The sequence below is a fragment of the Scyliorhinus torazame genome, chromosome 7, assembly GCF_047496885.1.
Source record: "Scyliorhinus torazame isolate Kashiwa2021f chromosome 7, sScyTor2.1, whole genome shotgun sequence".
NCBI lineage: Eukaryota > Metazoa > Chordata > Chondrichthyes > Carcharhiniformes > Scyliorhinidae > Scyliorhinus > Scyliorhinus torazame.
In genome coordinates, this window is record NC_092713.1 from 232,781,992 (window position 1) to 232,807,899 (window position 25,908).

The window sequence follows — 25,908 nt, forward strand, 5'->3', positions numbered from 1 at the left end:
CAAGAATACCTGTATAATACAAAATGTTATCTGTCGTGGAGATGGTTGATTCACTGTCTTCACCTCTCCTGTGGTTAAAAATAAAAACAATTTGCAATTAATATAAAGGATGTGAATAATGATTGCATTATGTAATTAATTATGTAAGCATTTTGCTAGCTTTAATGAGAACTGCCTTTAACAGGCGACAAACTAATTGAACCTTTTTGATTTTTGGAAAGAAATTCAACATAGTTAACCTTTTCTTTGTGCTTCACATAGATTCAGATGATATTTGTTTTTGCAATGATTGATTAAATAGTCATGATGTGGAGATGCCGGCGATTAAATAGTGTTAGTCACAAAGCCTGGTTTTACTGTTTTTCTGTGTAATCTTCATCAGCAATGTAGTGGGGCTTTTAGCTGCCCAATGATATGAGTCTTGGCCATGATATGAACCCATTATATCTATAATCAATGACATTTGCAGAATGAATGCAAGGTCCTGGTATTGGCACTGGGAGATGACTGTTTTAGGAATGGGAACTAATATGATTTGTGCAGCTTATAAAGACATACAACAGTTTAACAAACTCACACCCCAAACCTCGTTTTGCATGAGCCAAAAGTGTTTCATCATCTGAAAATGTAAGGCACAGATAATAATGTTAAAATATTGCCCCGGCAGGAGTTGCTCAGTAGTAAGGGCTCACTAAAATAGAGCAAAGTCCACAAGGAAAGCTACAGCAGGTAAATAGGGGGTAGCCAGAGCCATCAGTGCCAATACTACCAATACAGCTAAGTTTAACAACTTAAATGTTTTTAATCAATGACTCTGAAATCGTGAGATATCATTTAGAGCGCTGGCTTTCACCTTGAAATTTCCTTCATTTACATCCTTACCTCATCCTATCAAAAGTCTTATACGGAATTCAATTAATTGTTGTAAGCCCCTTTCATAACATCCATTGTAGGCTGATGGTTGACACCAGAATCTTTCTGTGTGCCACCTCCAGCTCTTCATGTGGAGGAAGCACTGCACATCCTGGGGAAGAAGAGAATCTGAGGAGATAGGTCAGCTTGGGTTCAGCATGGCTGGAATTTATGGGCCATTCACGCCGCTGGCGAATGGAGCCCCTTATTTTTAAACAGTGACCCCTAATTCTAGACTCTCTGACAAGAGGAAACATCCTCTTCACATGCACCCTGCCAATACCCCTCAGGATCTTAAAGATTTCAATTAAGTTGCCTGTTACTCTTCTATAAATTCTAGTGGATACAAACCTAACATCACCAACCTTGCCTTATAAGACAATCTGCCCATTCTTTGTGTTAGTCTTGTAAACCTTCCCTGAACTGTTTGTAATGCATTTACATCTTCCTTGAATAATGAGACCAATACTGTACACAATGCTCCTGATGTGGCCTCACCAGTACCCTGTATAACTGATGCATAAGCTGCCTATTTTTGTAATCAATTCTGTCACAATGAACAATAATATTTTATTAGTTTTCCTAATTAGTTGCTACCCTGTATACTAGCCTTTTGTGACTCATGATTTACAATATAAGATTGTTCTCATGTGCCTGGTCTTAATAAAACCACCTACAATGTGTTAACCCAATTTCTTATGAGCGATTGGTGCCTTGTGTCTTATACAGCAAATAAACTCAAGGACTTACATTGCTATAGGAACATGACATATTTGATTAGGGGGGTATGTGGATACAGTTTAACCCTGAAAATGCCTGCTGTGCCCTGGCATGTTATTGCTGATTATGCATGGGAAAATGTGCAAACTGAGTTACTGAAGCATGTAACAATGATTTGGGGCAGAATTTAAACTAGGCGATGGGCACCTCACTAAACCAAACTCACCACAGTGGGTGACATTAAATTCCTCCCTTGATTAATGCATCTATGCAAAGATATACTGGCATTGGAGTCAATCCAGGGAAGGTTCACTAGGTTGATCCCGGGTATAGAGGGATTTTCTTACGGGGAGAGGTTGAGTAGATTGGTCCTGTACTTATTGGAGTTTAGAAGAATGAGACACAACTTATTGAGACATAGAAGATTCTCAGAAGACTTAACAGGGTAACTGCTGAGAGGATGTTCCCTCTTGTGGGAGAGTCTAGGCCCAGAGGGCATAATCAAAGAGTAAGACAGAGATGAGGAGGAATTTCTCATCTCAGAAGAATCTGTGAACGTTTTTACTGCAGACAGCTGTTGAGGTTAGGTCATTAAGTATGACCAAGGTTGAGATAGACAGATTTTTAATCAGTAAGGAAATCCAAAGTTATGGGAATAAGACCGGCAAGTGGAATTGAGAATTATATCAGATCAGTCATGATCTCATTGAATGGCGGATCGGAGTCGATGGGCCTAGTGGCCTACTTCTGCTCCTATGTCTTATGGTCTTATGACCTGTCACTATTCAGGGCAGTGCTGAACTTCACAGCCAGTGGCAGTGAGGTGCACTGTGGTGAAGGAGGTTGGGTTGCACCATGTGGTCATGACTTTTATTGTAAACTGCTGCCTCCACAAGCACTGCTTCTGGATCACTGAAAGTCAAAGCACCTTGAATTGTATACTGTAGCAATGGGTTACCAGTGTGTGTGTGTTGTGCACCTGTATCTCACATTTCCCTCCAAATGAAAACTAAAACAAAGGGAATTCCCAATGAGAAACCCACTGTATCATCAGTGCAATGGGGAGGAGTTTGGAAAATGGTAGGCCTGGAAAAAATACATTTTTGTAGGTGTTAAAGCAGTTACCAAGGGCAAAAACAAAAAAATTCAAATCAAGATTTTTAATAAATCCTTTAAAAGTATCTGCTGAGTTCATTAAATTCACCTCTGCCTCTTCCCTGGTACCTAGCAACCCAAAGAATGTATTTTGTATGGTAAAACAACATGATTGGGAAATTGATGTCGTAATATAAAATAGAATGCACTGTATCATCGTCACTATTATTGCCTCAGCTGAATGAGTCTGCCCATTTAGGGACAGTTTATTTCATTGTCCACTAGGAATGATAATGGGAAATGGGGTAGGAATTGATTATAACACATCTTTGCCCCAGCTGCAATTACTGTTATAAAATTGGACAAAATTTCAGCTCAGAAATAAACCAGCCTAAATAATTTAAGCAAGTGTGCAAATGAGTGCATTACTTGTACAAAATAAGATGACATTTGTTCGCATTATTTCTTTGGTTTCCTATTGCAATACATATTCAGCATATTCACACCACTGTCCTTTATCATTCCACCTGGATTCTGTTTTGAGACTGCCAGGACTCCTAAGGTGAAGATCTATAGTCACAAAGTGCACATTCACTAGCTTACGTCTACGATGAGATCCTAGTTACATTAACACATTTTCTTAACAGGTAAGTTTCTCATTTTGAATCAAGTGGCACAACCCCTCATCTCTCCAAACATTGCACCTACAAGACACAATTATGGAATACTTTTCACTTGCATTGATGGATATAACATTGATGGGCTACCTAGGAGAAGCCCAACACTACCCAGGATAAGCAATACATTTGAATGGCATCTCTCCACCAGTCTAAATGCCCAGGTCATCCACCACTGACAAATTGTGGCTGCAGTATGTTTTTAAGACGATACCTCCCAAACCTATGATTTCCACCACACAGAGGAACAAGAGCAGCAGATACCTGGGAATAGCAGCTCCTGTAAGTTGCTCTTCAAGTCACACAGCATTCTGACCTGAATCTATATCACCATTTCTACATTGTCACTGGCTCAAAATCATGAACTCCTTATTTTCCGGCATTGTGGGAGCAGATTCACCACAAAGTGTGCAGTGGTTCCAGAAAGAAGCCCACTGCCACCTCCTCAGGACCACCAAGAATGTGGAATAAATGCCAACCTTGCTGGCAATCTGTCCAGATTCCAGAATTGATATTAAGGATGTTCCCAACCATGAGGCAAATGGAAATAATGCTTTGGAATCGAAGACAATACAACTTTAACTCAATCAGAGTTGTAATTAATTGTCTGCTCAATGTTGAAAGTTTCTTATTCATTATGTTCGTCACAAACATAGACAAGGACTTCTTCAGTCCTATCCTTGTTTAGAACTCCCAAGACAAAAATAAAAATCACATCAACTAGCCTTTATTGAACAAGGATCTAGCGGATTGAAACTGTATTAATACTATCCTTTATTCTTTGCTTTGAGTTATTTAAAAATTAAGAGCTTGGATTGTGAATTGCTGTTTGCCAGTAATTAAACAATTTTTACAATCATCTTTATTTTGTACTTACAAGTTTTCTGCTAAATTATCCTCTTCATCAAAGTCATCTAATCGAAACTTCTCATGCATTATTTCTTGTGATGCAGCTTTCATAAAAAGATTTTTAAAAGGTTCATATAAACATCTTTAAACAGACTATTGATACAGGAATCTAATTTTTCTACAAATCTTAAAATTGCATTTAAAACACAACAATTTTAATCATTGAAGTTAGATAAGTTTATATGCCTTTGCTGTTAGGAAACCTATCAACATACATGGTAATAATACACTTGGCTCCAACATACATGTGTGCAAGGTTTGTTTCTGAAACCTGCTGATTCACATGTGTAATTTTGTTACAGATTTTAGATGTAGGTACAATGATTTCAAGAAGCAAAACTTGAAGTCTGAGGAAGAATTTGTTGTGGCTTCTTAAAAGAGTTCCAATGGATTGGTCTTGTCATGCGTTTTTTTGTCACATTCAGTCAATTGATAAAGGTCAGTCCTGCACGAGGAGGAAAGGCTGAGTGACACAACAAAGGATTAACATTTCTTTTCTATCACCCCCTCCCGTGACTTCCAGCTCCAAGTCCTGCTTTCAGGATTGCCGAACTGTGAGCTCAAGATCAGATTTAGGGTGTGAGAATGCAACTTAAGGCTGGTAGTTCCGTGATATATTGGGAGCTGTGTCTTGTTGAACAGGTGCCTTTCTGATTAGATTTGAAACTTAGGTCTGCCAGCCTATTCAGGTTGGTCTAAAAGATTCCATATTATTTCAAAGAGAAGAAATTTTCCTTCTATCATGTTCAATATATATCCTCTAACAAATATTAAATGATTATTTATCTCATTTTGCGATTTGTTAAAAATCACTGTGTAAACTAACTGACTAATTTTCAACTAATACAGGTGACTGAACAATTCTTTGGTAGTGACGTATTTTGGTATATGAGGACATGAAAAGAACTACATAATCCAAGCTATTTTTCTTAATACCTGATGTGAGTTTGGGCATTATCTGCATAGCTACAAGTCAAACCCTTTACATGAATAGACTCAGCACGCAATGCTCCAAGAGCAATGGTGTGGTCTGCAGAAAAAAACATTAATATAGAGGAAGAGTACTTTGGATTTGAAATTTAAGAACATGGAGTAGAAATTGGACCCAGTTGGACCTGTAAAACTATTTTCAGAACTAGCGGACTTGTGGCCACTTAAAGTGAAACATTATTAGGCCTTCCCTGCTCTGGATTCTTCAGTGGCTACTGTGGCTAACAATAAGTTGTTGAGAAAAACATATTTTACAAACGTTGCTGTGGAGAAACAATCCTCCCTCAACTCCACACTACCTTGACTGACCTTCCACCCCTTGCTTTGCACCCCCATTCATTTCCTGGAACTTAAAAATTGGGGCGGAATTCTCTACCCCGCTGGCAGCGGGATCCTCTGTTCCGGCAGCCGCCAATGGGGTTTCTCATTGTGGGCACCCCCATGCCGTCGGGAAATCCGTGGGTGTGAGTGCGCTGCCGGTGAAATGGAGGACCCGCCGATGGAGATTTATTCAAACAGGCAAGCTGCCTGTGGAGGCCCAATGGTGTTGTCCACTCACCCATTTATATTATTCAGGCTTGACGCCAACTTTTGAATCAGCCTTAAACCTCCCAATTCAGACATGTAATGACGCTGCATTTCTGGTTTTGCATTTGAAGCCAGGCACTGACTAATTTCGTCATCATCATTCCACAGCCATGACATTGTACATTTATTCACTTGTATGATGTGGGACTATTTGGTATAAAAATAATATATAACAAACGGCGATTCTAATGGACACTAGGCAACCACATGCACAACAGACACAATACACAGAGCAATGTCATTTCTGAACTATCAGTTTCTAAATGAAAGAGAAGGAAGGTTTGTCCGGTAAGTTCAACAGCATTTCCTACTCTCATAGAAAGTTTGTGGCACAGAAAGAGGCCACTTGGCCCATCATGTCTGCACTGGCTGAAAAACGAGCCCTCCAGCCGAATCCCACTATCCAACATTTGGTCCATAAGCCTGCAGGTACGACACTACAGGTGCGTATCCAGGCATTTTGTAAATGTGTTGAGGGTTTCTCCCTCTACTATCCTTTCAGGCATTGAGTGCTAGACCCCCCCACTATCCGTTGGGTGAATAAAAAATATTGTTTATTTCCTTTAGAAGTAGATCACGATGAGCTCTTTAGTATACGTAGCTCTTCCTTAAAACAAATGACAAATGAAAATGGCACAAAGTCAAGAATTTATGGTTGAAAAGAAAGACTTGTATGGCACATTTATCACACAAGATATATTGTCTGGAAGAATTTATTTGTGTGGTTATCTCTTTCATATTTTTTGATTGAAGCTAATGGACGTTCTAGTAAAAGTCACTAACAATAAGGAACCAAGAAGAAGAAGAAAATATGGAAACATTTCAGTTCGTATTTTTCCAGCACTATTTCCAGTGTTGTCACTGAATATTATTGCATATCTGAACTGGGTTTAAATACCACCTGTTCGCAAAAGGAGACTTTACTCTGGTTGCAGCATCTATATTGCAACAGCACTGATAATTTTCTGAATACGATATGCATAGAATCCCTCCAGTGCAGAAGGTCATTTAGCCCTTCGAGTCTGCACCTACCCTCTGAAAGAGCAACCCATGCCCACTCCCTCGCCCTCTCTCCGTAACACCACCTAACCCGCACATCTTAGGACACCAAGGGGCCGGTTTAGCATTGCTAATCCACCTAATCAGCACATCTTTGGACTGTGGGAGGAAACTGAGGTACCTGGAGGAAATCCATGCGGGTATGGGGAGAATATACAAACTCCACGCAGTCACCCAAGGTTGGAATTGAACCCGGGTCCCTGGTATTGTGAGGCAGCAGTGCTAACCATGCCACCCAATATATGCCTGAAAACTGGGAAAAAAGGCAACATTCAACCGAATATGCTGAGTGGTGATAATTTCGATATTTAAGTTTAGCAAAAAAGTGCTGACTTAGGTCAAGATTGCCGTCAGGTTCTGGATCTCCAAGCTGTTATTCCCTTTCTCCTTGATTATGGGAGGGTCATGGCTAAGAGCTGGTTACTATTATTTCTGGGAATTATTGCCCAATAGCTGCATGTCGTATGGAGAGATATTATAGATCACATTTTGTCAATGATGGCTCATCCAGTATTACTTTTAATTTTGCACAGTCCCTCCCCGCTGGTAGCTGTGGGACACTGAATTGCGTAAACCTAATTTGACTGTGAAAATTTAACGACAGATATTTGAAAAGAGTTCAGATAGCTGGCCCCTCACCAACGGCTATTTTCCTTCACTGCTGGAAGTGTACGCCAGAGAACAGGCAGGAAACCCATCAAGAACTTTCCAAATGATGCAAATTGGACTGATTTAAACTATGATTAGTGGTGTGCAGGTCACCATTTCAATTTATTGTTATATTTCCACCAAAATGAAAAATCCTGAGTTCTTTCCTTGGTGCCAGGTGACAATAGACCCTTAAGAAAAAAACATAACATGTAAATACGCTATCTTACAGCATCGTTTCATTCGCCAGGATAGATGCATGTAATAAGCTAGCCCTGAGCTAATTTTTAATGATAGATATCACGGAACTGCTCATATTTGGATGTGCCTCAATACTGAACACAAAATCTTACCACAATAAAACCACAGCACGAGAAAAAGGACAATTTGAGAAATAAATTTTAATATGCTGGCATATGTTTGATAGGAAAATGAACCAGAATTTGTAATTCTTTTTATCACATGTTGACCTTTTATTACTTCTCTGCAAAACTGATTATCCCCCTTGGTATGGTGCTGAAAGTGGCACTGCTAGTGGAGGGATTATCTGAATCCAGATCTTCTGGAGCAAAGGAAGTGTTTATTGGAGTAGGAATTACTGTGCCATTAGCTGCTGAATTTCCCATTTTTGATTGGATCAGGTTAGTTTCTGTAATGAACGGACTGCAGGGGCAAGCTTGATCCAATACCTCTTCAGTGACAAGGGTGACCAAAGAACTAATATCTTCACTAATTTGACTCAAACCTCTCAGCATTGTTATGTGCATCTGTTGCAGGTTTGTATCTACTTGTTTGAGGCCAACATAAATAGCACCCCATATACTGGACATATCTATCTCAAGAGAATTCTGGATCTCAGTGAGGCCAACCTTCAGAGCGCTCATTTGGTCTGCCATTCCATCTTGCAAGGCATCCTGCAAGTCTGCAAACATGGAAGCTTGCATGTCCATTGTATCATACTGCTCTGAGGCTTGCAGCTTTGCCATGTTAATCTGCTCAGCTCCATGCACATCAGTAAAATTAGCATGCATATGTGCTTCAAGATCGGCCATGGCAGCTTGTAGATCCCCACTAATTGCATTCTTAGCCTCTTGCAGCCCCAAGAACAGAGCCTGAATATTCAGATCAAGCAGGTCATGTGGCACTACAACTTGCATCTGATGACACCTACGTAGCCTTGTGGATGGTCTAGAAACTGTTTCTTCCACCAGCTGTGCTACAACTGCTTGTTCTGAGGTAACTAGCTGCATTGATCGCTCCTGTGGTGAAGGTGACTGTGATGTTTCTTGAGCCCCTCTGGTGGTTATCTTGATGCTTGATCTGGCTGGTCTCTCCAGCAACAATGGGACTGGCACATCTGCGCGGATAGAAAGAAACAAGCATGAAACTACCATTCAGTCAGCTGCAGACGAAGCTGTTGCCTCCAAACTTGAAAACAGCATCATCTAAAATGGATTTGATAGCAACAAGAGGGATAATGATAGATAAAGAAAACCTGTTATCATTAACAACAGGAAGCAGCAAAATCTGTGCTCAAGGTGAAGAGAAGAATATTGTCATGATGAAAGCTCAGGTCCGATTTTGATATAGGCGTAAAATGAAGAGTTTAGTGATAGCCCCCCTGTCAAACGAGACAGAGGAAAAGCATTTTGAGCAAGGTTTGATATAACAGCAGCTGTGGATGAATATATACAGCTAAAGCAATGTGGAAATTAGAACAAAATAATTATTGCAACGACACTGACCACCAACTCAAGTTAAATAGATAAATAAAATGTTGTTTAACTATGAACGAGCAGACACAGAGCATTGGGGAATAGCACTGTGAAGGATTACCAAATCCTAGGGGTAAAGTGGACAGGACAAAGGTAGATGGAACAGTGGCGTTGTGGTGTTTTTATTTTATTTTATTTTTTTTAAATTTAGAGTACCCAATTATTTTTTTTCCAATTAAGGGTCAATTTTAGCGTGGCCAATTCACTTAACCTGCACATCTTTGGGTTGTGGGGGTGAAACCCACACAGACATGGGGAGAATGTGCAAACTCCACACGGACAGTGACCCAGGGCCGGGATTCAAACCCGGGTCCTCAGCGCCACAGTCCCAGTGCTAACCACTGCCCCACATGCCGCCCTTGTGGTGTTTTTATAACCATAACTCCTACTTCGTGAAGCCAATAGGATTGGGCATATCGCTAAACTAATTTTCAACTTCAGCCAGAGAGAATTAGAGTCCAGGACACGTGATTCCGATTCATAGAATCCAATATCTCTCCATCCAAAGGAAGGAAGTCAGCCCAGGGTGTTACCTTCCTCTCAATAGTTTAAAATCCAATTGTTTTTTTCGCCAGATTGTAATTTCCCAGATATTTGAAGGGTCTGGGTGAGAACTCTTCAGAAATCATTCCCCCACTAAAGGGAATAGGAGTTGGCTTCACTGAGTGTTTGATACAGAAGGTTAGTTGGGACAATTTAAGTTTAATGTGAACTCATGAATTTAATTTAATGAAAAGAATGAAACTTGGTGATTATACAAAGAGTATAAATTATTACACTTACATAATATTCCGAAAAGATAACTCACTTTCATTTCTATGAGAATCCCAAACATCAACTTTAACTTATTACAAATAAATGGCTTTAAAAAGAGAAGCCGGATATCCATCAAAATGAAAGTATATTGCATTGATCCTGAGAGTGTGAGACCCGTTAGTTTTAAAATTGATCTCACGTGGAGGTGGCCACTACCAAACTCTCCCTTAATGAAGTTTGATCTTTCAAATTAAATGGAGATATTTATGATGAATTTTTGGTGTTGTATAATTAAAAGGTAGATTGGATCAGCCATGATTCTATTGAATGATGGGGCTGGCTTGAGGGGCTGAATGGCCTATTCCTTTTCCTATTTCTTATGGTCTTATGGAAGGCGGTCATTCACTCACTAATAGGCCATCCCCTATCCAGTATCCCATATTAGGTGAGAAGAGTGCTGAATTTGGTGCTTTTTGAGTGCTATAGTAAGAGTTTGGTGACCGAGGGAGTATAAGGCTTCATTTTTATCTAAAGTTTAGTCTTTCTTTTATTTAGTTAATTAACTTAAAAGTTGCTGTTTGGTTTAGAAGAAGGTGAATTTTCAATCAGCTTTAAACAGGCTTCTACTTGTAGGCACTTGCAGCTGGAGCTTGTTAATTAGTTAATTGGATTAGGCCAGTTTTCAGAGGCTAGATTCACAGTATAAAAGTGATCCCCTACAGTGCAGACTTTGTTTGCACTGAGTGCTGAATTTGGTGCATTTGAGTGCTATAGTGAGAGTTTGGTGACTGAGGGAGTGCTGAATTTGGTGCATTTGAGTGCTATAGTGAGAGTTTGGTGACTGAGGGAGTGCTGAATTTGGTGCATTTGAGTGCTATAGTGAGAGTTTGGTGACTGAGGGAGTGCTGAATTTGGTGCATTTGAGTGCTATAGTGAGAGTTTGGTGACTGAGGGAGTGCTGAATTTGGTGCTTTTTGAGTGCAATAGTGAGAGTTTGGTGACCGAGGGAGTTAGGTGAGGAGGGAGTAAGGTGCTCCTTTCATTTTGTTTCCGACATTTCCGCAAAGAATGCGAAGAGAGCCAGGAGTTTACAGGAAGTGTAGCTGACTGGGAGCAGAGTCGGAGGGCGGAGATCTAGTTAGTCCACACGGCAGCTATATTCTGTAAGGTAAGAGGGGATGGAGGCTAGGCCAGTTACATGCTCCTCCTGTAGGATGTGGGTGGTGAGGGATACCACCGGTGTCCTCACTGACTATACCTGCGGGATGTGCACCCAACTTCAGCTCCTCAAAGACCGTGTTAGGGAACTGGAGCTGAAGCTGGATGAACTTCGGATCATCCGGGAGGCAGAGGGGGTGATTGAGAAGAGTTACAGGGAGGTAACCACACCCAAGGTACAGGACAAGAATAGCTGGGTTACAGTCAGGGGGAAAAAAACAAACAGGCAGACAGTGCAGGGATCCCTCGTGGCCGTTCCCCTTCAAAACAAGTATACCGTTTTGGATGCTGTTGGGGGGGATGACCTACCGGGGGAAGGCCCTAGCGGCCAGGTCTCTGGCACTGAGTCTGGCTCTGGGGCTCAGAAGGGAAGGGGGGAGAATAGAAAAAGCAATAGTTGTAGGAGATTCAATTGTTAGGGGAATAGATAGGAGATTCTGTGGTCGCGAGCGAGACTCCCGGAAGGTATGCTGCCTCCCGGGTGCCAGGGCCAGGGATGTCTCGGATCGTGTCTTCAGGATACTTAAGGGGGAGGGTGAGCAGCCAGAAGTCGTGGTGCACATTGGTACCAACGACATAGGTAGGAAAAGGGGAGTGGAGGTAATAAACAAGTTGAGGGTGTTAGGCAGGAAGTTGAAAGCCAGGACAGACAGAGTTGTCATCTCTGGTTTGTTGCCGGTGCCACGTGGTAGCGAGGCTAGGAATAGGGAGAGAGTGCAGTTGAACACGTGGCTGCAGGAATGGTGTAGGAGGGAGGGCTTCAGGTATTTGGATAATTGGAGCGCATTCTGGGGAAGGTGGGACCTGTACAAGCAGGACGGGTTGCATCTGAACCAGAGGGGCACCAATATCCTTGGAGGGAGGTTTTCTAGCACTCTTCGGGAGGGTTTAAACTAATTTGGCAGGGGAATGTGAACCGGATTTGTAGTCCAGCAACTAAGGTAGCCGATATTCAGGACGCCAAAGCATGTAATGAGGCAGTGGGGAAGGGAACACTGACAAAGGAGAGTACTTGCAGGCACGGAGATGGGTTGAAGTGTGTATACTTCAACGCAAGAAGCATCAGGAATAAGGTGGGTGAACTTAAGGCATGGATCGGTACTTGGGACTACGATGTGGTGGCCATTACGGAAACTTGGATAGAAGAGGGGCAGAAATGGTTGTTGGAGGTCCCTGGTTATAGATGTTTCAATAAGATTAGGGAGTGTGGTAAAAGAGGTGGGGGGGTGGCATTATTAATTAGAGATAGTATAACAGCTGCAGAAAGGCAGTTCGAGGAGTATCACCCTATTGAGGTAGTATGGGTTGAAGTCAGAAATAGGAAAGGAGCAGTCACCTTGTTAGGAGTTTTCTATAGGCACCCCAATAGTAACAGAGATGTGGAGGAACAGATTGGGAAACAGATTTTGGAAAGGTGCAGAAGTCATAGGGTAGTAGTCATGGGCGACTTTAACTTCCCAAATATTGAGTGGAAACTCTTTAGATCAAATAGTTTGGATGGGGTGGTGTTTGTGCAGTGTGTCCAGGAAGCTTTTCTAACACAGTATGTAGATTGTCCGACCAGAGGGGCAATATTGGATTTAGTACTGGGTAATGAACCAGGGCAAGTGATAGATTTGTTAGTGGGGGAGCATTTTGGAAATAGTGACCACAATTCTGTGACTTTCACTTTAGTAATGGAGAGGGATAGGTACGTGCAACAGGGCAAGGTTTACAATTGGGGGAAGGGTAAATACGATGTTGTCAGACAAGAATTAAAGTGCATAAGTTGGGAACATAGGCTGGCAGGGAAGGACACAAGTGAAATGTGGAACTTGTTCAAGGAACAGGTGCTACGTGTCCTTGATATGTATGTCCCTGTCAGGCAGGGAAGAGATGGTCGAGTGAGGGAACCATGGTTGACAAGAGAGGTTGAATGTCTTGTTAAGAGGAAAAAGGTGACTTATGTAAGGCTGAGGAAACAAGGTTCAGAGAGGGCATTGGAGGGATACAAGATAGCCAGGAGGGAAATGAAGAAAGGGATTAGGAGAGCTAAGAGAGGGCATGAACAATCTTTGGCGGGTAGGATCAAGGAAAACCCCAAGGCCTTTTACACATATGTGAGAAATATGAGAATGACTAGAGGGAGGGTAGGTCCGATCAAGGACAGTAGCGGGAGATTGTGTATTGAGTCTGAAGAGATAGGAGAGGTCTTGAACGAGTACTTTTCTTCTGTATTTACAAATGAGAGGGGCGATATTGTTGGAGAGGACAGTGTGAAACAGATTGGTAAGCTCGAGGAAATACTTGTTAGGAAGGAAGATGTGTTGGGCATTTTGAAAAACTTGAGGATAGACAAGTCCCCCGGGCCTGACGGGATATATCCAAGGATTCTATGGGAAGCAAGAGATGAAATTGCAGAGCCGTTGGCAATTATCTTTTTGTCCTCACTGTCAACAGGGGTGGTACCAGGGGATTGGAGAGTGGCGAATGTCGTGCCCCTGTTCAAAAAAGGAACTAGGGATAACCCTGGGAATTACAGGCCAGTTAGTCTTACTTTGGTGGTAGGCAAAGTAATGGAAAGGGTACTGAAGGATAGGATTTCTGAGCATCTGGAAAGACACTGCTTGATTAGGGATAGTCAGCACGGATTTGTGAGGGGTAGGTCTTGCCTTACAAGTCTTATTGAATTCTTTGAGGAGGTGACCAAGCATGTGGATGAAGGTAAAGCAGTGGATGTAGTGTACATGGATTTTAGTAAGGCATTTGATAAAGTTCCCCATGGTAGGCTTATGCAGAAAGTAAGGAGGCATGGGATAGTGGGAAATTTGGCCAGTTGGATAACGAACTGGCTAACCGATAGAAGTCAGAGAGTGGTGGTGGATGGCAAATATTCAGCCTGGATCCCAGTTACCAGTGGGGTACCGCAGGGATCAGTTCTGGGTCCTCTGCTGTTTGTGATTTTCATTAATGACTTGGATGAGGGAGTTGAAGGGTGGGTCAGTAAATTTGCAGACGATACGAAGATTGGTGGAGTTGTGGATAGTAAGGAGGGCTGTTGTCGGCTGCAAAGAGACATAGATAGGATGCAGAGCTGGGCTGAGAAGTGGCAGATGGAGTTTAACCCTGAAAAGTGTGAGGTTGTCCATTTTGGAAGGACAAATATGAATGTGGAATACAGGGTTAACGGTAGAGTTCTTGGCAATGTGGAGGAGCAGAGAGATCTTGGGGTCTATGTTCATACATCTTTGAAAGTTGCCACTCAAGTGGATAGAGCTGTGAAGAAGGCCTATGGTGTGCTCGCGTTCATTAACAGAGGGATTGAATTTAAGAGCCGTGAGGTGATGATGCAGCTGTACAAAACTTTGGTAAGGCCACATTTGGAGTACTGTGTACAGTTCTGGTCGCCTCATTTTAGGAAGGATGTGGAAGCTCTGGAAAAGGTGCAAAGAAGATTTACCAGGATGTTGCCTGGAATGGAGAGTAGGTCTTACGAGGAAAGGTTGAGGGTGCTCGGCCTTTTCTCATTAGAGCGGAGAAGGATGAGGGGCGACTTGATAGAGGTTTATAAGATGATCAGGGGAATAGATAGAGTAGACAGTCAGAGACTTTTTCCCCGGGTGGAACAAACCATTACAAGGGGCCATAAATTTAAGGTGAAAGGTGGAAGATATAGGAGGGATATCAGAGGTAGGTTCTTTACCCAGAGAGTAGTGGGGGCATGGAATGCACTGCCTGTGGAAGTAATTGAGTCGGAAACATTAGGGACCTTCAAGCAGCTATTGGATAGGTACATGGATTACGGTAAAATGATATAGTGTAGATTTATTTGTTCTTAAGGGCAGCACGGTAGCATTGTGGATAGCACAATTGCTTCACAGATCCATGGTCCCAGGTTCGATTCCGGCTTGGGTCATTGTCTGTGCGGAGTCTGCACGTCCTCCCCGTGTCTGCGTGGGTTTCCTCCGGGTGCTCCGGTTTCCTCCCACAGTCCAAAGATGTGCCGGTTAGGTGAATTGGCCAATGATAAATTGCCCTTAATGTCCAAATTGCCCTTGGTGTTGGGTGGAGGTGTTGAGTTTGGGTAGGGTGCTCTTTCCACGAGCCGGTGCAGACTCAAAGGGGCGAATGGCCTCCTTCTGCACTGTAAATTCAATGATAATCTATGATTAATCTAGGACAAAGGTTCGGCACAACATCGTGGGCCGAAGGGCCTGTTCTGTGCTGTATTTTCTATGTTCTATGTTCTATGTTAAGACACTCCTATTATAATTAAATTGTCCATTCAATTTCTAAGAAATGTTTTTCTGCATTTATTTTTGAAAAATTAGGGCTGTACAATGGTCATGTTGGTCAAACTGCTTGGTCAACATATTGCATCGAGTAAGACAAGAATACTTGGGGCCAGAGTTTCTTTATCAGATTGTGGTTTTACGAATCCAAACTAACACTGTACTTTAGTGCAAATTGTCATTGTCAGGACCCTTAGGATAGTTCCTTCTAGATGTGTGTAATCTTCATCAGCAATGTCACATTGATGTGAAGGGAGTTAACCATGTTTGTGCTTAGTCAATGTTGCTTTTAGAAAATGCAGCTTGCTGTAGCTTTTACTGAATAGCAATTTTTAAATTAATTGCTTGTATCTATCCCATATATTATAGACCCTATTCCTTTACATCCTCCTTGTCGTGTTATGTACTCTGGGATAACACTGGCTGCAACTGGATGCAGCTTTAACCAAAAGATATTCCAGATCTTGAAGTTAGTTCAATCTGATTTATTGAACCAGTAGCATAGTTAGCACAGTTCTCTGTGAGTTCGACTCTCTGCTAACCTAAGTGTGGTTACTCTGTCTGACTGAACCAGACTAGCTCTTAGCCACGTGCTGGAGGTGTGATACTGTACATACACCCTGACTCACACTATAGATGTTCATCAGTGGAAAGAGGCGGAGTGTGAGTGCCTCGTGCCTTTTATAGTGAGATACCACCCCTGAGTGTCCTGCCTGCTCATTGGTCATGTCCTATTCTCTGTGTTAATTAGCTGCCTATCTGTGCCTGTCTATATATCATTACCTGCATGTCTGCACATCATGACATCTCCCCTGTTTTTTATGTTTTGTTGCCATATGGGAACGTTATTACATGTGGTGGCATATATTAACATAGTTACAAGCTGTGGCATATGTGAACGTATTTACATGTGAAGACAGCTGTCTAATGTGAGAAAACAGAACATTGCAAACAAAGCAAATGTTCATACGTCTAGTCTCTGGGGCTTGCATCTGGTCTTTGTCGACCGCCGGAGAGGTGGTGGTGGGGACGACAGCGCCTTGACAAGCAGGATGGAAGCCTGACTGGTGGCCTCATAGTTCGAGGTATCAGGAGGTGGCAAAACGGACGGAAACGGAGAAAAAAGCGGCTGCGGGCAGTCAACTTTGTGCAGTACCCGTCTGTTTCATCGCACAACAGAACCATCAGCCATACGTACAACATACCAGCCTGTCGAACAACAACAGCTGGAGCAGACCAGCCACCATCCGGTATTTTGATCCCGACAGTGTCTGCCGGGGATAACATGGGCAAATCGGTGGCAAGAGCATCATCGCCCTGCTTTTGCTGGTTTAGGAGCTGCTGCACCTTCTGCAGCACCGGGTGGTGATCCAGGTTGGGCAAGTGTATGGCTGGAAGTGCCGTCCGCAGGTCCCTGTTCATCCGGAGTTGAGCCGGCGACATGCCAATGGACAGTGTCCGAGATGTGAGGTCTGAGAGCTTCACGACTTCAGGGTAATTGGAGAAATAGTCAATAATCAACACTTAGTCACGACCATTCGCATGAAAGAGGTCGATGCCAACCTTGGACACGGGGAGGTCTCAATTTCATGCTGCTGGAGCGTCTCCCTGCACTGCCCTGGCTGGAAGCGTTGACAGGTCGCACAGTTGAGGACCATGTTCGAGATATCCTGACTAATCCCAGGCCAGTAGACAGCCTGCCTGGCTCTGCGTCTGCACTTCTCGACGCCCAGGTGTCCCTCATGGATTTGGCGGAGCACGAAGTTCTGGAGACTGAGTGGAATGACAATCCAGTCCAGCTTGAGCAGGATACCATCAATCACTGTCAGGTCATCCTTCACATTGTAAAATTGAGGGCACTGCCCTTTCTGCCAGCCATTGGCAAGGTGATGCATGACACGCTGCAAGAGGAGGTCTTTGGCTGTCTCCTCGTGGATACGAACCGCCTTCTCATCAGACGCTGGGAGGGTGCTAGCACACAGCTGCACCTGTGATTCAATCTGCCGGATGATTTCCAGTGGTTCACTGGGCAATGTGACGGAGCGGGACAATGCATCAGCGATGATGAGCTCCTTGCCAGGCGTGTACACTAAGTCAAAGTCATACATTCTGAGTTTAAGTGGGATGCGCTGCAACCAAGGCGTCATGTCGTTCAGGTCCTTGTGGATAATGTGGACCAGAGGCCTATGATCCGTCTCGAATGTCGGCAGGCCGTAGACATAGTCGTGAAACTCGAGAATGCCAGTGAGAAAACCCAGGCATTCCTTCTCTATTTTCACATACCTTGTTTCGGTGGGCGTCATGGCCCTCGATGCATAGGCTACCGGTCCCAGGATGAACTGTCATCGCGTTGAAGCAGCACCGCACCGATGGCATCCTGGCTCACATCTGTCGAGATCTTCGTCTCCCTGTCTGGGTCGAAAAATGCCAAGACGGGTGCAAGGTGAGCTTGGCTTTCAGCTCCAACCACTCTGCCTGATGTGCTGCCTTCCACTCAAAGGCAGTGGACTTTTTCACCAGGTTTCGTAGGGCCGTGGTGTGTGAGGCCAGGTTTGGGATTAAATTGCCCAGAAAACTGACCGTGCTCAGGAAGCGCAACACCGCCTTCTTGTCTTCAGGGACCTTCATGGCTTCAATGGCCTTGACCTTGTCTGTGTCTGGGCGCACGCCCTGCTGAGAGTTCTGGTCACCTAGGAACTTGAGTGTCGACTTGCCAAAACAACATTTGGACCTGTTCAGCTTCAGGCCATTGGCATGGACACGGCGGAATACCTGCTGGAGACGGGAAACATGCTCTTCAGGGATTGTGGACCAAATGATGATGTCGTCCACATACACACAAACCCCTTCAATGCCCTCCATCATTTGCTCCATGGTGCGATGGAAGATCTCTGATGCCGAGACAATGCCAAACTATCGCAGTATCTGCCAAACGGTGTGTTGAAGGTGCAGAGCCTTCTGCTGGACTCATCCAGCTGGATTTGCCAAAATCCATGTGACGCATCTAACTTGGTGAAAAAACGTGTGTGTGCCATCTCACTGGTGAGTACCTCCCACTTCAGGATGGGGTAGTGGTCACGCATTATATTCTTATTGAGGTCCTTGGGATCACTGCAGATGCGCAGGTCTCCTGAAGGCTTTCTAACACATACCACCGAGCTGACCCAGTCAGTCGGTTCGGTTACCTTGGAAATGATGCACTGTTGCTGAAGATCCTTGAGCTGTGCCTTCAGGCACTCCCTCAGCGGAGCCGGGACCCGGCGTGGTGCGTGGACCACTGGCTTGGCATCAGGTCGTAGCAGAATCTTGTATCGATATGGCAGCGTGCCCATCCCGTTGAACACATCCGGATACTGAGCGAGGATGTCGTCAATGCCGGCCTGAAGATGCACATTGGAGGATGTCGTTGTGTAAACCCGCTGCACGAGGTTCAGCTGCTTGCAGGCATGCGCGCCAAATAGGGATGCCCTGTCTGGCTTGACAATTTCAAACCGTAACCGGGCATGGGTGCTCCGGTTGGAGACGTGTAGATGGCTTGATCACTCGCTGTTGAGAGAAGCGCGATCTTACTTGCGTCAGATGCACCCACGAGGTCTGAAGCTTCGATGTACAGCAGAAACTTTTGCTAGATTGTCCGCAGTTGGCACTGAGATTCCCAGAGGTCCTGAGCTGGTGAGGAGCCTGAATCTTCTCCATGGTGACGGGATACATTCGCTGGTCGTCACGGAATGGACTGAGGTAAACTACCTAGATTAAGCAGTCTCCTGGTAGCATGTTGAGTTATGTACTCTGGGATAACACAGGCTGCAATTGGATGCAGCTGTAACCAAAAGATACTCCAGATCTTGAAGTTAGTTCAATCTGATTTATTGAACCAGTAGCACAGTTAGCACAGTTCTCTATGAGTTCGACTCTCTGCTAACCTAAGTGTGGTTACTCTGTCTGACTGTATCAGACTAGCTCTTAGCCAAGTGCTGGAGGTGTGATACTGTAAATATACCCTGACTCACTCTGTAGATGTTCATCAGTGGAAAGAGGCGGAGTTTGAGTGCTTCATGCCTTTTATAGTGAGATACCACCATTGAGTGTCCGGCCTGCTCATTGGTCATGTCCTGTTCTCTGTGTTCATTAGCTGCCTGTCTGTGCCTCTCTGTATATCATTATCTGCATGTCTGCATATCATGACACACCCTTTGGTCAACGTGAATATGAGCATGGATTAGAGATCCAAAGTAAATGATGCCCGCTAGGTATTCAAAAGAGTGCCAGGAGCATCAGTTGTGGTTTTTGAGAGTACAAGAGACAATTTATATTTAACGAGATTTACAATAATCTAAGCATTCCCCGCAGCAGTCTGCAATTTAGTCACCCGGCACAGTCCTTAGCACAGTTACACAGTGATGTACCGTCAATTACCACAAGACGAGAAAGGTGGAACAATCGAGGCTTTATTGCACAAGATGTTGTGCCTCCTGCAGCTGGAACCAGAATGGGAGCAGTGCAGGAGAGCATACTCTTTTATACGCCGCCTGCTGGGAGGAGCCAGCAGGCTGGGATTTACTGTGGTACCTGTAATACAGTGGCAGGTACCGTAATACATGCAATGTGTTACTAGTGGTGTTTCCCACACACAGTGCACAGATATCCCATGCAATGATAAGTAGGGATGAATTCCGATGAATCAAGGAGAAGGCGCAGTGTCTGGCAAGCTGACTGAAGCTTGAAGTGGTAGGCCTTATCCTTGAAAATAACAACACGATAGTTGCACTCGGCTAGTGAGTCAGAGGGTGCAGTCAGAATGCAATGACAAAAGATGATCTTCGAATGTCGGGTCGTAAGTGAACAGCACGTTGAATCAATGTTGTGATTTGATGCCATTCTAAAAAAAAATCACTTAAGAAGGATTTGAAAATAACAATGGAAATCACAAGTCCTGTTACAAGGAGTACTCATAGAATTATCATAGAATTTACAGTGCAGAAGGAGGCCATTCGGACCATCGAGTCTGCACCGGCTCTTGGAAAGAGCACCCTACCCAAGGTCAACACCGCCACCCTATCCCCATAACCCAGTAACCCCACCCAACACTAAGGGCAATTTTGGACACCAAGGGCAATTTAGCATGGCCAATCCACCTAACCTGCACATCTTTGGACTGTGGGAGGAAACCGGAGCACCCGGAGGAAACCCACGCACACACGGGGAGGATGCTGCACAGCCAGTGACCCAAGCCGGAATCGAACCTGGGACCCTGGAGCTGTGAAGCAATTGTGCTATCCACAATGCTACCGTGCTGCCATACTGTACTGGAATATATACGAAAAGGTACCAATTGTACTTCCAAACACTCCTGAAATAGTATCCGTGATCCATTCAGTAGAGGATTTAGTGACAGAAGCTAACACTAGCATTGCCAAAATGACAGCTTGACCAATCACCTGACACCAATCAGGATCTTGGACAATATTGGACAAATCAATTTGGAACAGCAAGTGTGTTCTTTAAACAGTTTCTTTGATGGAGTAATTGGGAAAAGTCAAGATTAGCTCTACCTTCTGCAACTGGTTAAAAACCGCACCCAGCTTGCTAAGTCAAATAAGTATGTGACTGACGTCTAGTGAATGGAATTTCTCTATCTAAAGGATTTAACATATCACAGTGTGTCCACAATAGGTGACAATCTTCAAAGAGTGTTATCATCCATCTACCTATATCCAGGTCACAGTGAGAACACCAGAGACTGTAATGGCTGCATAGGATCCATTTCCCAAGGGGAAATGTCAGCAGTAAGAGGTGACAGGGCAGTTAGCATGGGAAGAATTTTCCTATATTTTTACAGAGCGTCAGGCTCTGACTGAAACCCATCTCAGGATGCACAGCTGAGTTTTTAGTCCAGGTTTTGAATCTCTCTGGAAAATGTTTTTTTTAGTGGGCGTGGTTTATACTTGTTACTGTGGCGGGGCCTGATAGACACCGAGGCCACCTCCACATAGATCGGAGCGTTCTTTAAAAATAACACCCCGATCAACACAGAACGAAAACCCACCAGGGCCCATCTCCATGAACATGGGGGACCCACTTCCACAAGCATCAGGGGCACATAAGGGGCTCATCAAGGCTTCCCTCCCCCTCCCACCATCAGCATCAAGGTTTTCCGATTCTCGCCAAATGTACTGCCCCTGGTGCTGTTCTCACTGGCGGCTAACGTGGGCTCAAAACCGTCCCCCCATATCTATACCTTTGCCATAGTGTTGAAATTTTTCCTACTTATGACAGATAAGGAAGCCCCCATTCTTTACTATTTGTCATATATCTCCAGTTTCAATATCAATGGGACTGTAAGTAGATGTCCTGGGTCCATTTAAGGGATTTACCCAGCCAAGCAATATTGCCACCAGTTGGAAGGGGAGTAATTTTGAGAATTAGCATGGGATGTCAGTTGAGCAAGGGATTTTCCCTTTGTTGTGGCAATCTTGAGGCCATCAGGAAGAGTATTGGTAAACCATGACCAAGGAACTTGCTGAGATTGGAACTTTAAAAGGGACGTGTAAACAGCTGCGTAAGACTATTGATTCTAATGCCCACATATGGGAAGAGTAGTTCCTGGAGGATAACTCATGGATCAGTGAATATTGTACTTTGAGAAAATCCCCGATTTTCTTTCTACTGTAGCCTTGGCGCCTACTCCACTGGTCCAGAGTGTAGACAGAGTCTGCCTAGCAGCATAGCAGACTGCTGTAATGAGCGTATGTTCATTGCAGTATACCATTGATTGCGATGTTTATAATGCTTACTGAATCCGATAAAATCCATTAAAAAATGAATTAGAGGCGCCACTGCTCTGTAAACATCAAATTGATATGTTGGGAGAGAAATATTATCAAACTTCTCACCAGATGATGGTGAATGATCAGAAAGGTAGGATCTGATAGCCTTTACGTGATTATAAATCAACAGGGTTCAGTTGGCATACACCAAAACATTCTGTAACTTACGCTTGACAAAGTGCCCGCCAGCACCTTTACCCCAGGAGTAAAGTGAATAAACTTTGAGGAAGGCAATTCCAAAGTGTCAGGAGTGGAGCTAGCATTAGGAACTTGATTGTCTTTATAATATGTTTGTGCCATCGGAGGATAGCTTTTCAATGCAAGTAAGGTTACTTCCTCCATGTTTACCTTTATGCCATTATGCCTGACCTAGTGGTAGTGGATAGGTCAGTCATATCCATCACCTCCCATCCAAATATCTGTAAATTTAAACTTCAAAAAGTATTTGATCTTGGCACTTCTGCAAGAAATGGTGTAGGGTGAGGTATTTCAGTAATACATTTCTGGCATATCTCATGAATGGCTTGCGCTTGGCAAGATTTTTTGCACGGAATTGTCCTGTACCATTTGCATTCCAATCTCCAGGTAGGCAAGATTCATAAAGGCAATACTTATCATTCGATGAATCAGAATTATTAGTTTGACAGTCATTTAGAAGCTTCTGTTCAATCTCTTCCATTTCATCATAACCCCAGCTGTTCTTAAAGGAGTCAGAGTAGAACTTTGAAGAACAGAAAATCATTGAATTGTAGGGAAATACTCCATTGATGGGGAGTAGGAGCATAGGTTTGTTACAATGCCAAAGTCAAAATGTTGTGGTAAATTAGCAGGAACATATTGTCGGGTAGAAGTGGATCAGAAATCACCTGACTCGTGGGGTGACTCGCAGTGATTCCACATTGTGTTGGGTGTTCTGGATCACAAACAGGTCACCAACACTTGAAGTGGTGCAACTCTATTTTATTATAAGGTTAACTATATTAACACACTTGAACTGTGGGTAAATGCAATACCAGCTTTCACTGTTGACCCTTGCCTAGTCCTAACCAGGTGATGCACTCAGCACATGGTGAATGTCTGTGTTGCAGGCTGGGAGCTCTGTGCTCCGAGCTGGCTGATACTAGAAAGACCGGGAACGCTCCCGCCCCGTCTTTATAGTGCGTGTGCTCTCACTGGTGATTGGCTGCGGTGTTGTGTATGCTGATTGGTCCCACTGCATGTCCATCAGTTTGTGTGTGTGTGTCTGCACCATGATATACTGGTGTATATTATGACATCCCCCCTTTTATATAAAGAATATGTGCCTGCGTGACAATAAATATTGTGTAGTGAATGTACCTGACTATGTGTGTGCGTGATTTTACATGACTATGTACATGAGGCTAATCTATTTACACGGGAAGGTGCCTGGTGCCGAGAAATAGGGTGTCACACCAACAACGAAATGAACATCATATACAAACTACTGGAACGATGAAACAGGATAACAGAACAGATCAAAGAGTCCAACATCGTAAAACTCATAAGTCAAGTCTCTGACGTGGGCGACGAATTCTGGTTGACTGTCAGGGTGCCACACCACTCGTCGTCTGGATCAATGCTGTGCACCGACAGCGGCTAGTGGTTTTGATTCGGGGACAGCCTGTTCTTTGTTATACCAGCGACTGGAAAAGGCTCCCTCAGGTCCTCAGTGTCACTGGTCTGCGGGAAGTCGAAACGGACTCGGTTTGGGGGTAGGTAACTGCTTGTTGCAGGGTTCTTTGGAGGTTTATGTCATTTCCTTGTTCAATTTGAGGCATTGTGCTGTCATTCCAGGTGAAGGAAGGTTGTTTTACAGCTTTAAAATATTTTTTCTTTGATTTTGGACATTTCCCCTTTAAATGGGCGTGGTCCGGGGCCTCTGACGTCATGACGTGCGTGATGTAGCACGTAGGAGGCGTTTGCACATGCGCAGATCACGGTCCCTTTACTGATGGCCGTTTTTGTGATTGCGCATGCACGGCGTCGCGCAACTGCGCAAGTGCAGTTCCTTTACAAAGATGGCCACCGGCCACAATTGTTCTGTGCGCCGAGATTTAGGCCTCGAGGTGAGTACTGGCGCTTCTCTTACCTTTTCTTGCTGGTTGAAGTGTGTTTTCCTCACAGTATTTGCCGAATTTGTCCAGGACTGCCTGGAAGTCGCTCCTGTTTTGCCCCTTGGAGAACTTGAATTTTTTAAAGATTTCTTCTGCTCTGGCACCGGCGATGGTGAGGAGAAGTTCTGTTTTTTCAGAATCGGCCAGGTCTTCTAGTTTGGCTGCCAGCAGGAAGATTTCAAACTTTGGCCGGAATGCCCGCCAGTTTTCGCAGAGATCGCCGTGGCACTGGAGCTGCTGCGGAACCCGGATCTTGAACATCTTGCTGGTTGTCACTGTACGCTGAGGTGCCGGCGATGCGGAGCGGCGGCAGCGGGTTGATGTTCTCCATACTTCAGGGTGCCGGAATGCTGATTAGTTGCAGGTGGGTCTCAGAAGTGCTAGTATGCAACCAATCCTGGTATCATGATGTGTTGAGTGTTCTGGATCACAAACAGGTCACCAACACTTGAAGTGGTGCAATTCTATTTTATTATGAGGTTAACTATATTAACACGCTTGAACTGTGGGTAAATGCAATACCAGCTTTAACTGTTGACCCTTGCCTAGTCCTAACCAGGTGATACACTCAGCACATGGTGAATGTCTGTGTTGCAGGCTGCGATCTCTGTGCTCTGAGCTGGCTGATACTAGAAAGAGCGGGAACTCTCCTGTCCCCTGTCTTTATAGTGCGTGTGCTCTCACTGGTGATTGACTGCGGTGTTGTGTATGCTGATTGGTCCCACTGCATGTCCATCAGTGTGTGTGTGTGGCTGCACCATGATATACTGGTGTATATTATGACAGTGCCTTGTTAGGAATATGTCTGGATTAATGAGGGTGCGAGACGTGAGGGACAGGGAGCATCACAATATAGATGGGGGATGTCTCCCAATACCATTAGTCTGAGGATAGCTCATGCGCATACCCCAATCAATGAAGTAACAGTGTCCCAATTGTTCAAATTATTGCGTACGCATAATTTCTCCCAGTGTTACCAGCTGACATCTAAAAGGCTGGGTTTTCATAAGATTTCATATTGTAACATTGAGCCTTTGAACTAGATATTTCTCCTTATGAACTGATTTAACTTCAAGAGTCTTAGCAATATTGTGGTATCCTGCTCGACTTGTGTTGGCTGATGAACAGAGCCAACTTTGATATGGCATAATTCTGAGCTGTCAGATCACGACGCCCTCTCGATCGGATTGTAGAAATAGATCCAGAATCAGGGAGGGTTTGAAATAAAGCCTCCATCTCCCGACTTTGGATATTTTCACCATATCTAACTATGGTCCACATGATAGGAAGCAATGCTATGAGAATAAGGGTAAGCATAGCTGATGTGA

At 44.0% G+C, this 25,908-nt stretch overlaps 1 protein-coding gene across 8 annotated transcripts in view; it reads right to left on the reverse strand.

Annotated features, from left to right (window-relative positions):
- Positions 1-25,908, reverse strand: part of LOC140427454 (probable E3 ubiquitin-protein ligase MID2) — a 211,044-nt gene that overhangs the window by 15,635 nt on the left and 169,501 nt on the right. For 4 of the 8 annotated variants that reach the window (XM_072512971.1, XM_072512970.1, XM_072512972.1 and 1 more), the window contains one exon: positions 7,980-8,955. In XM_072512971.1, coding sequence (XP_072369072.1) covers positions 8,075-8,955 — 881 coding nt within the window. In that variant the 3' untranslated portion in view covers positions 7,980-8,074. Of the gene's footprint in view, positions 1-9; positions 69-4,281; positions 4,358-7,979; positions 8,956-25,908 lie in introns of those variants that run through there. The other 4 variants (XM_072512975.1, XM_072512974.1, XM_072512977.1 and 1 more) reach the window with 2 other exon arrangements.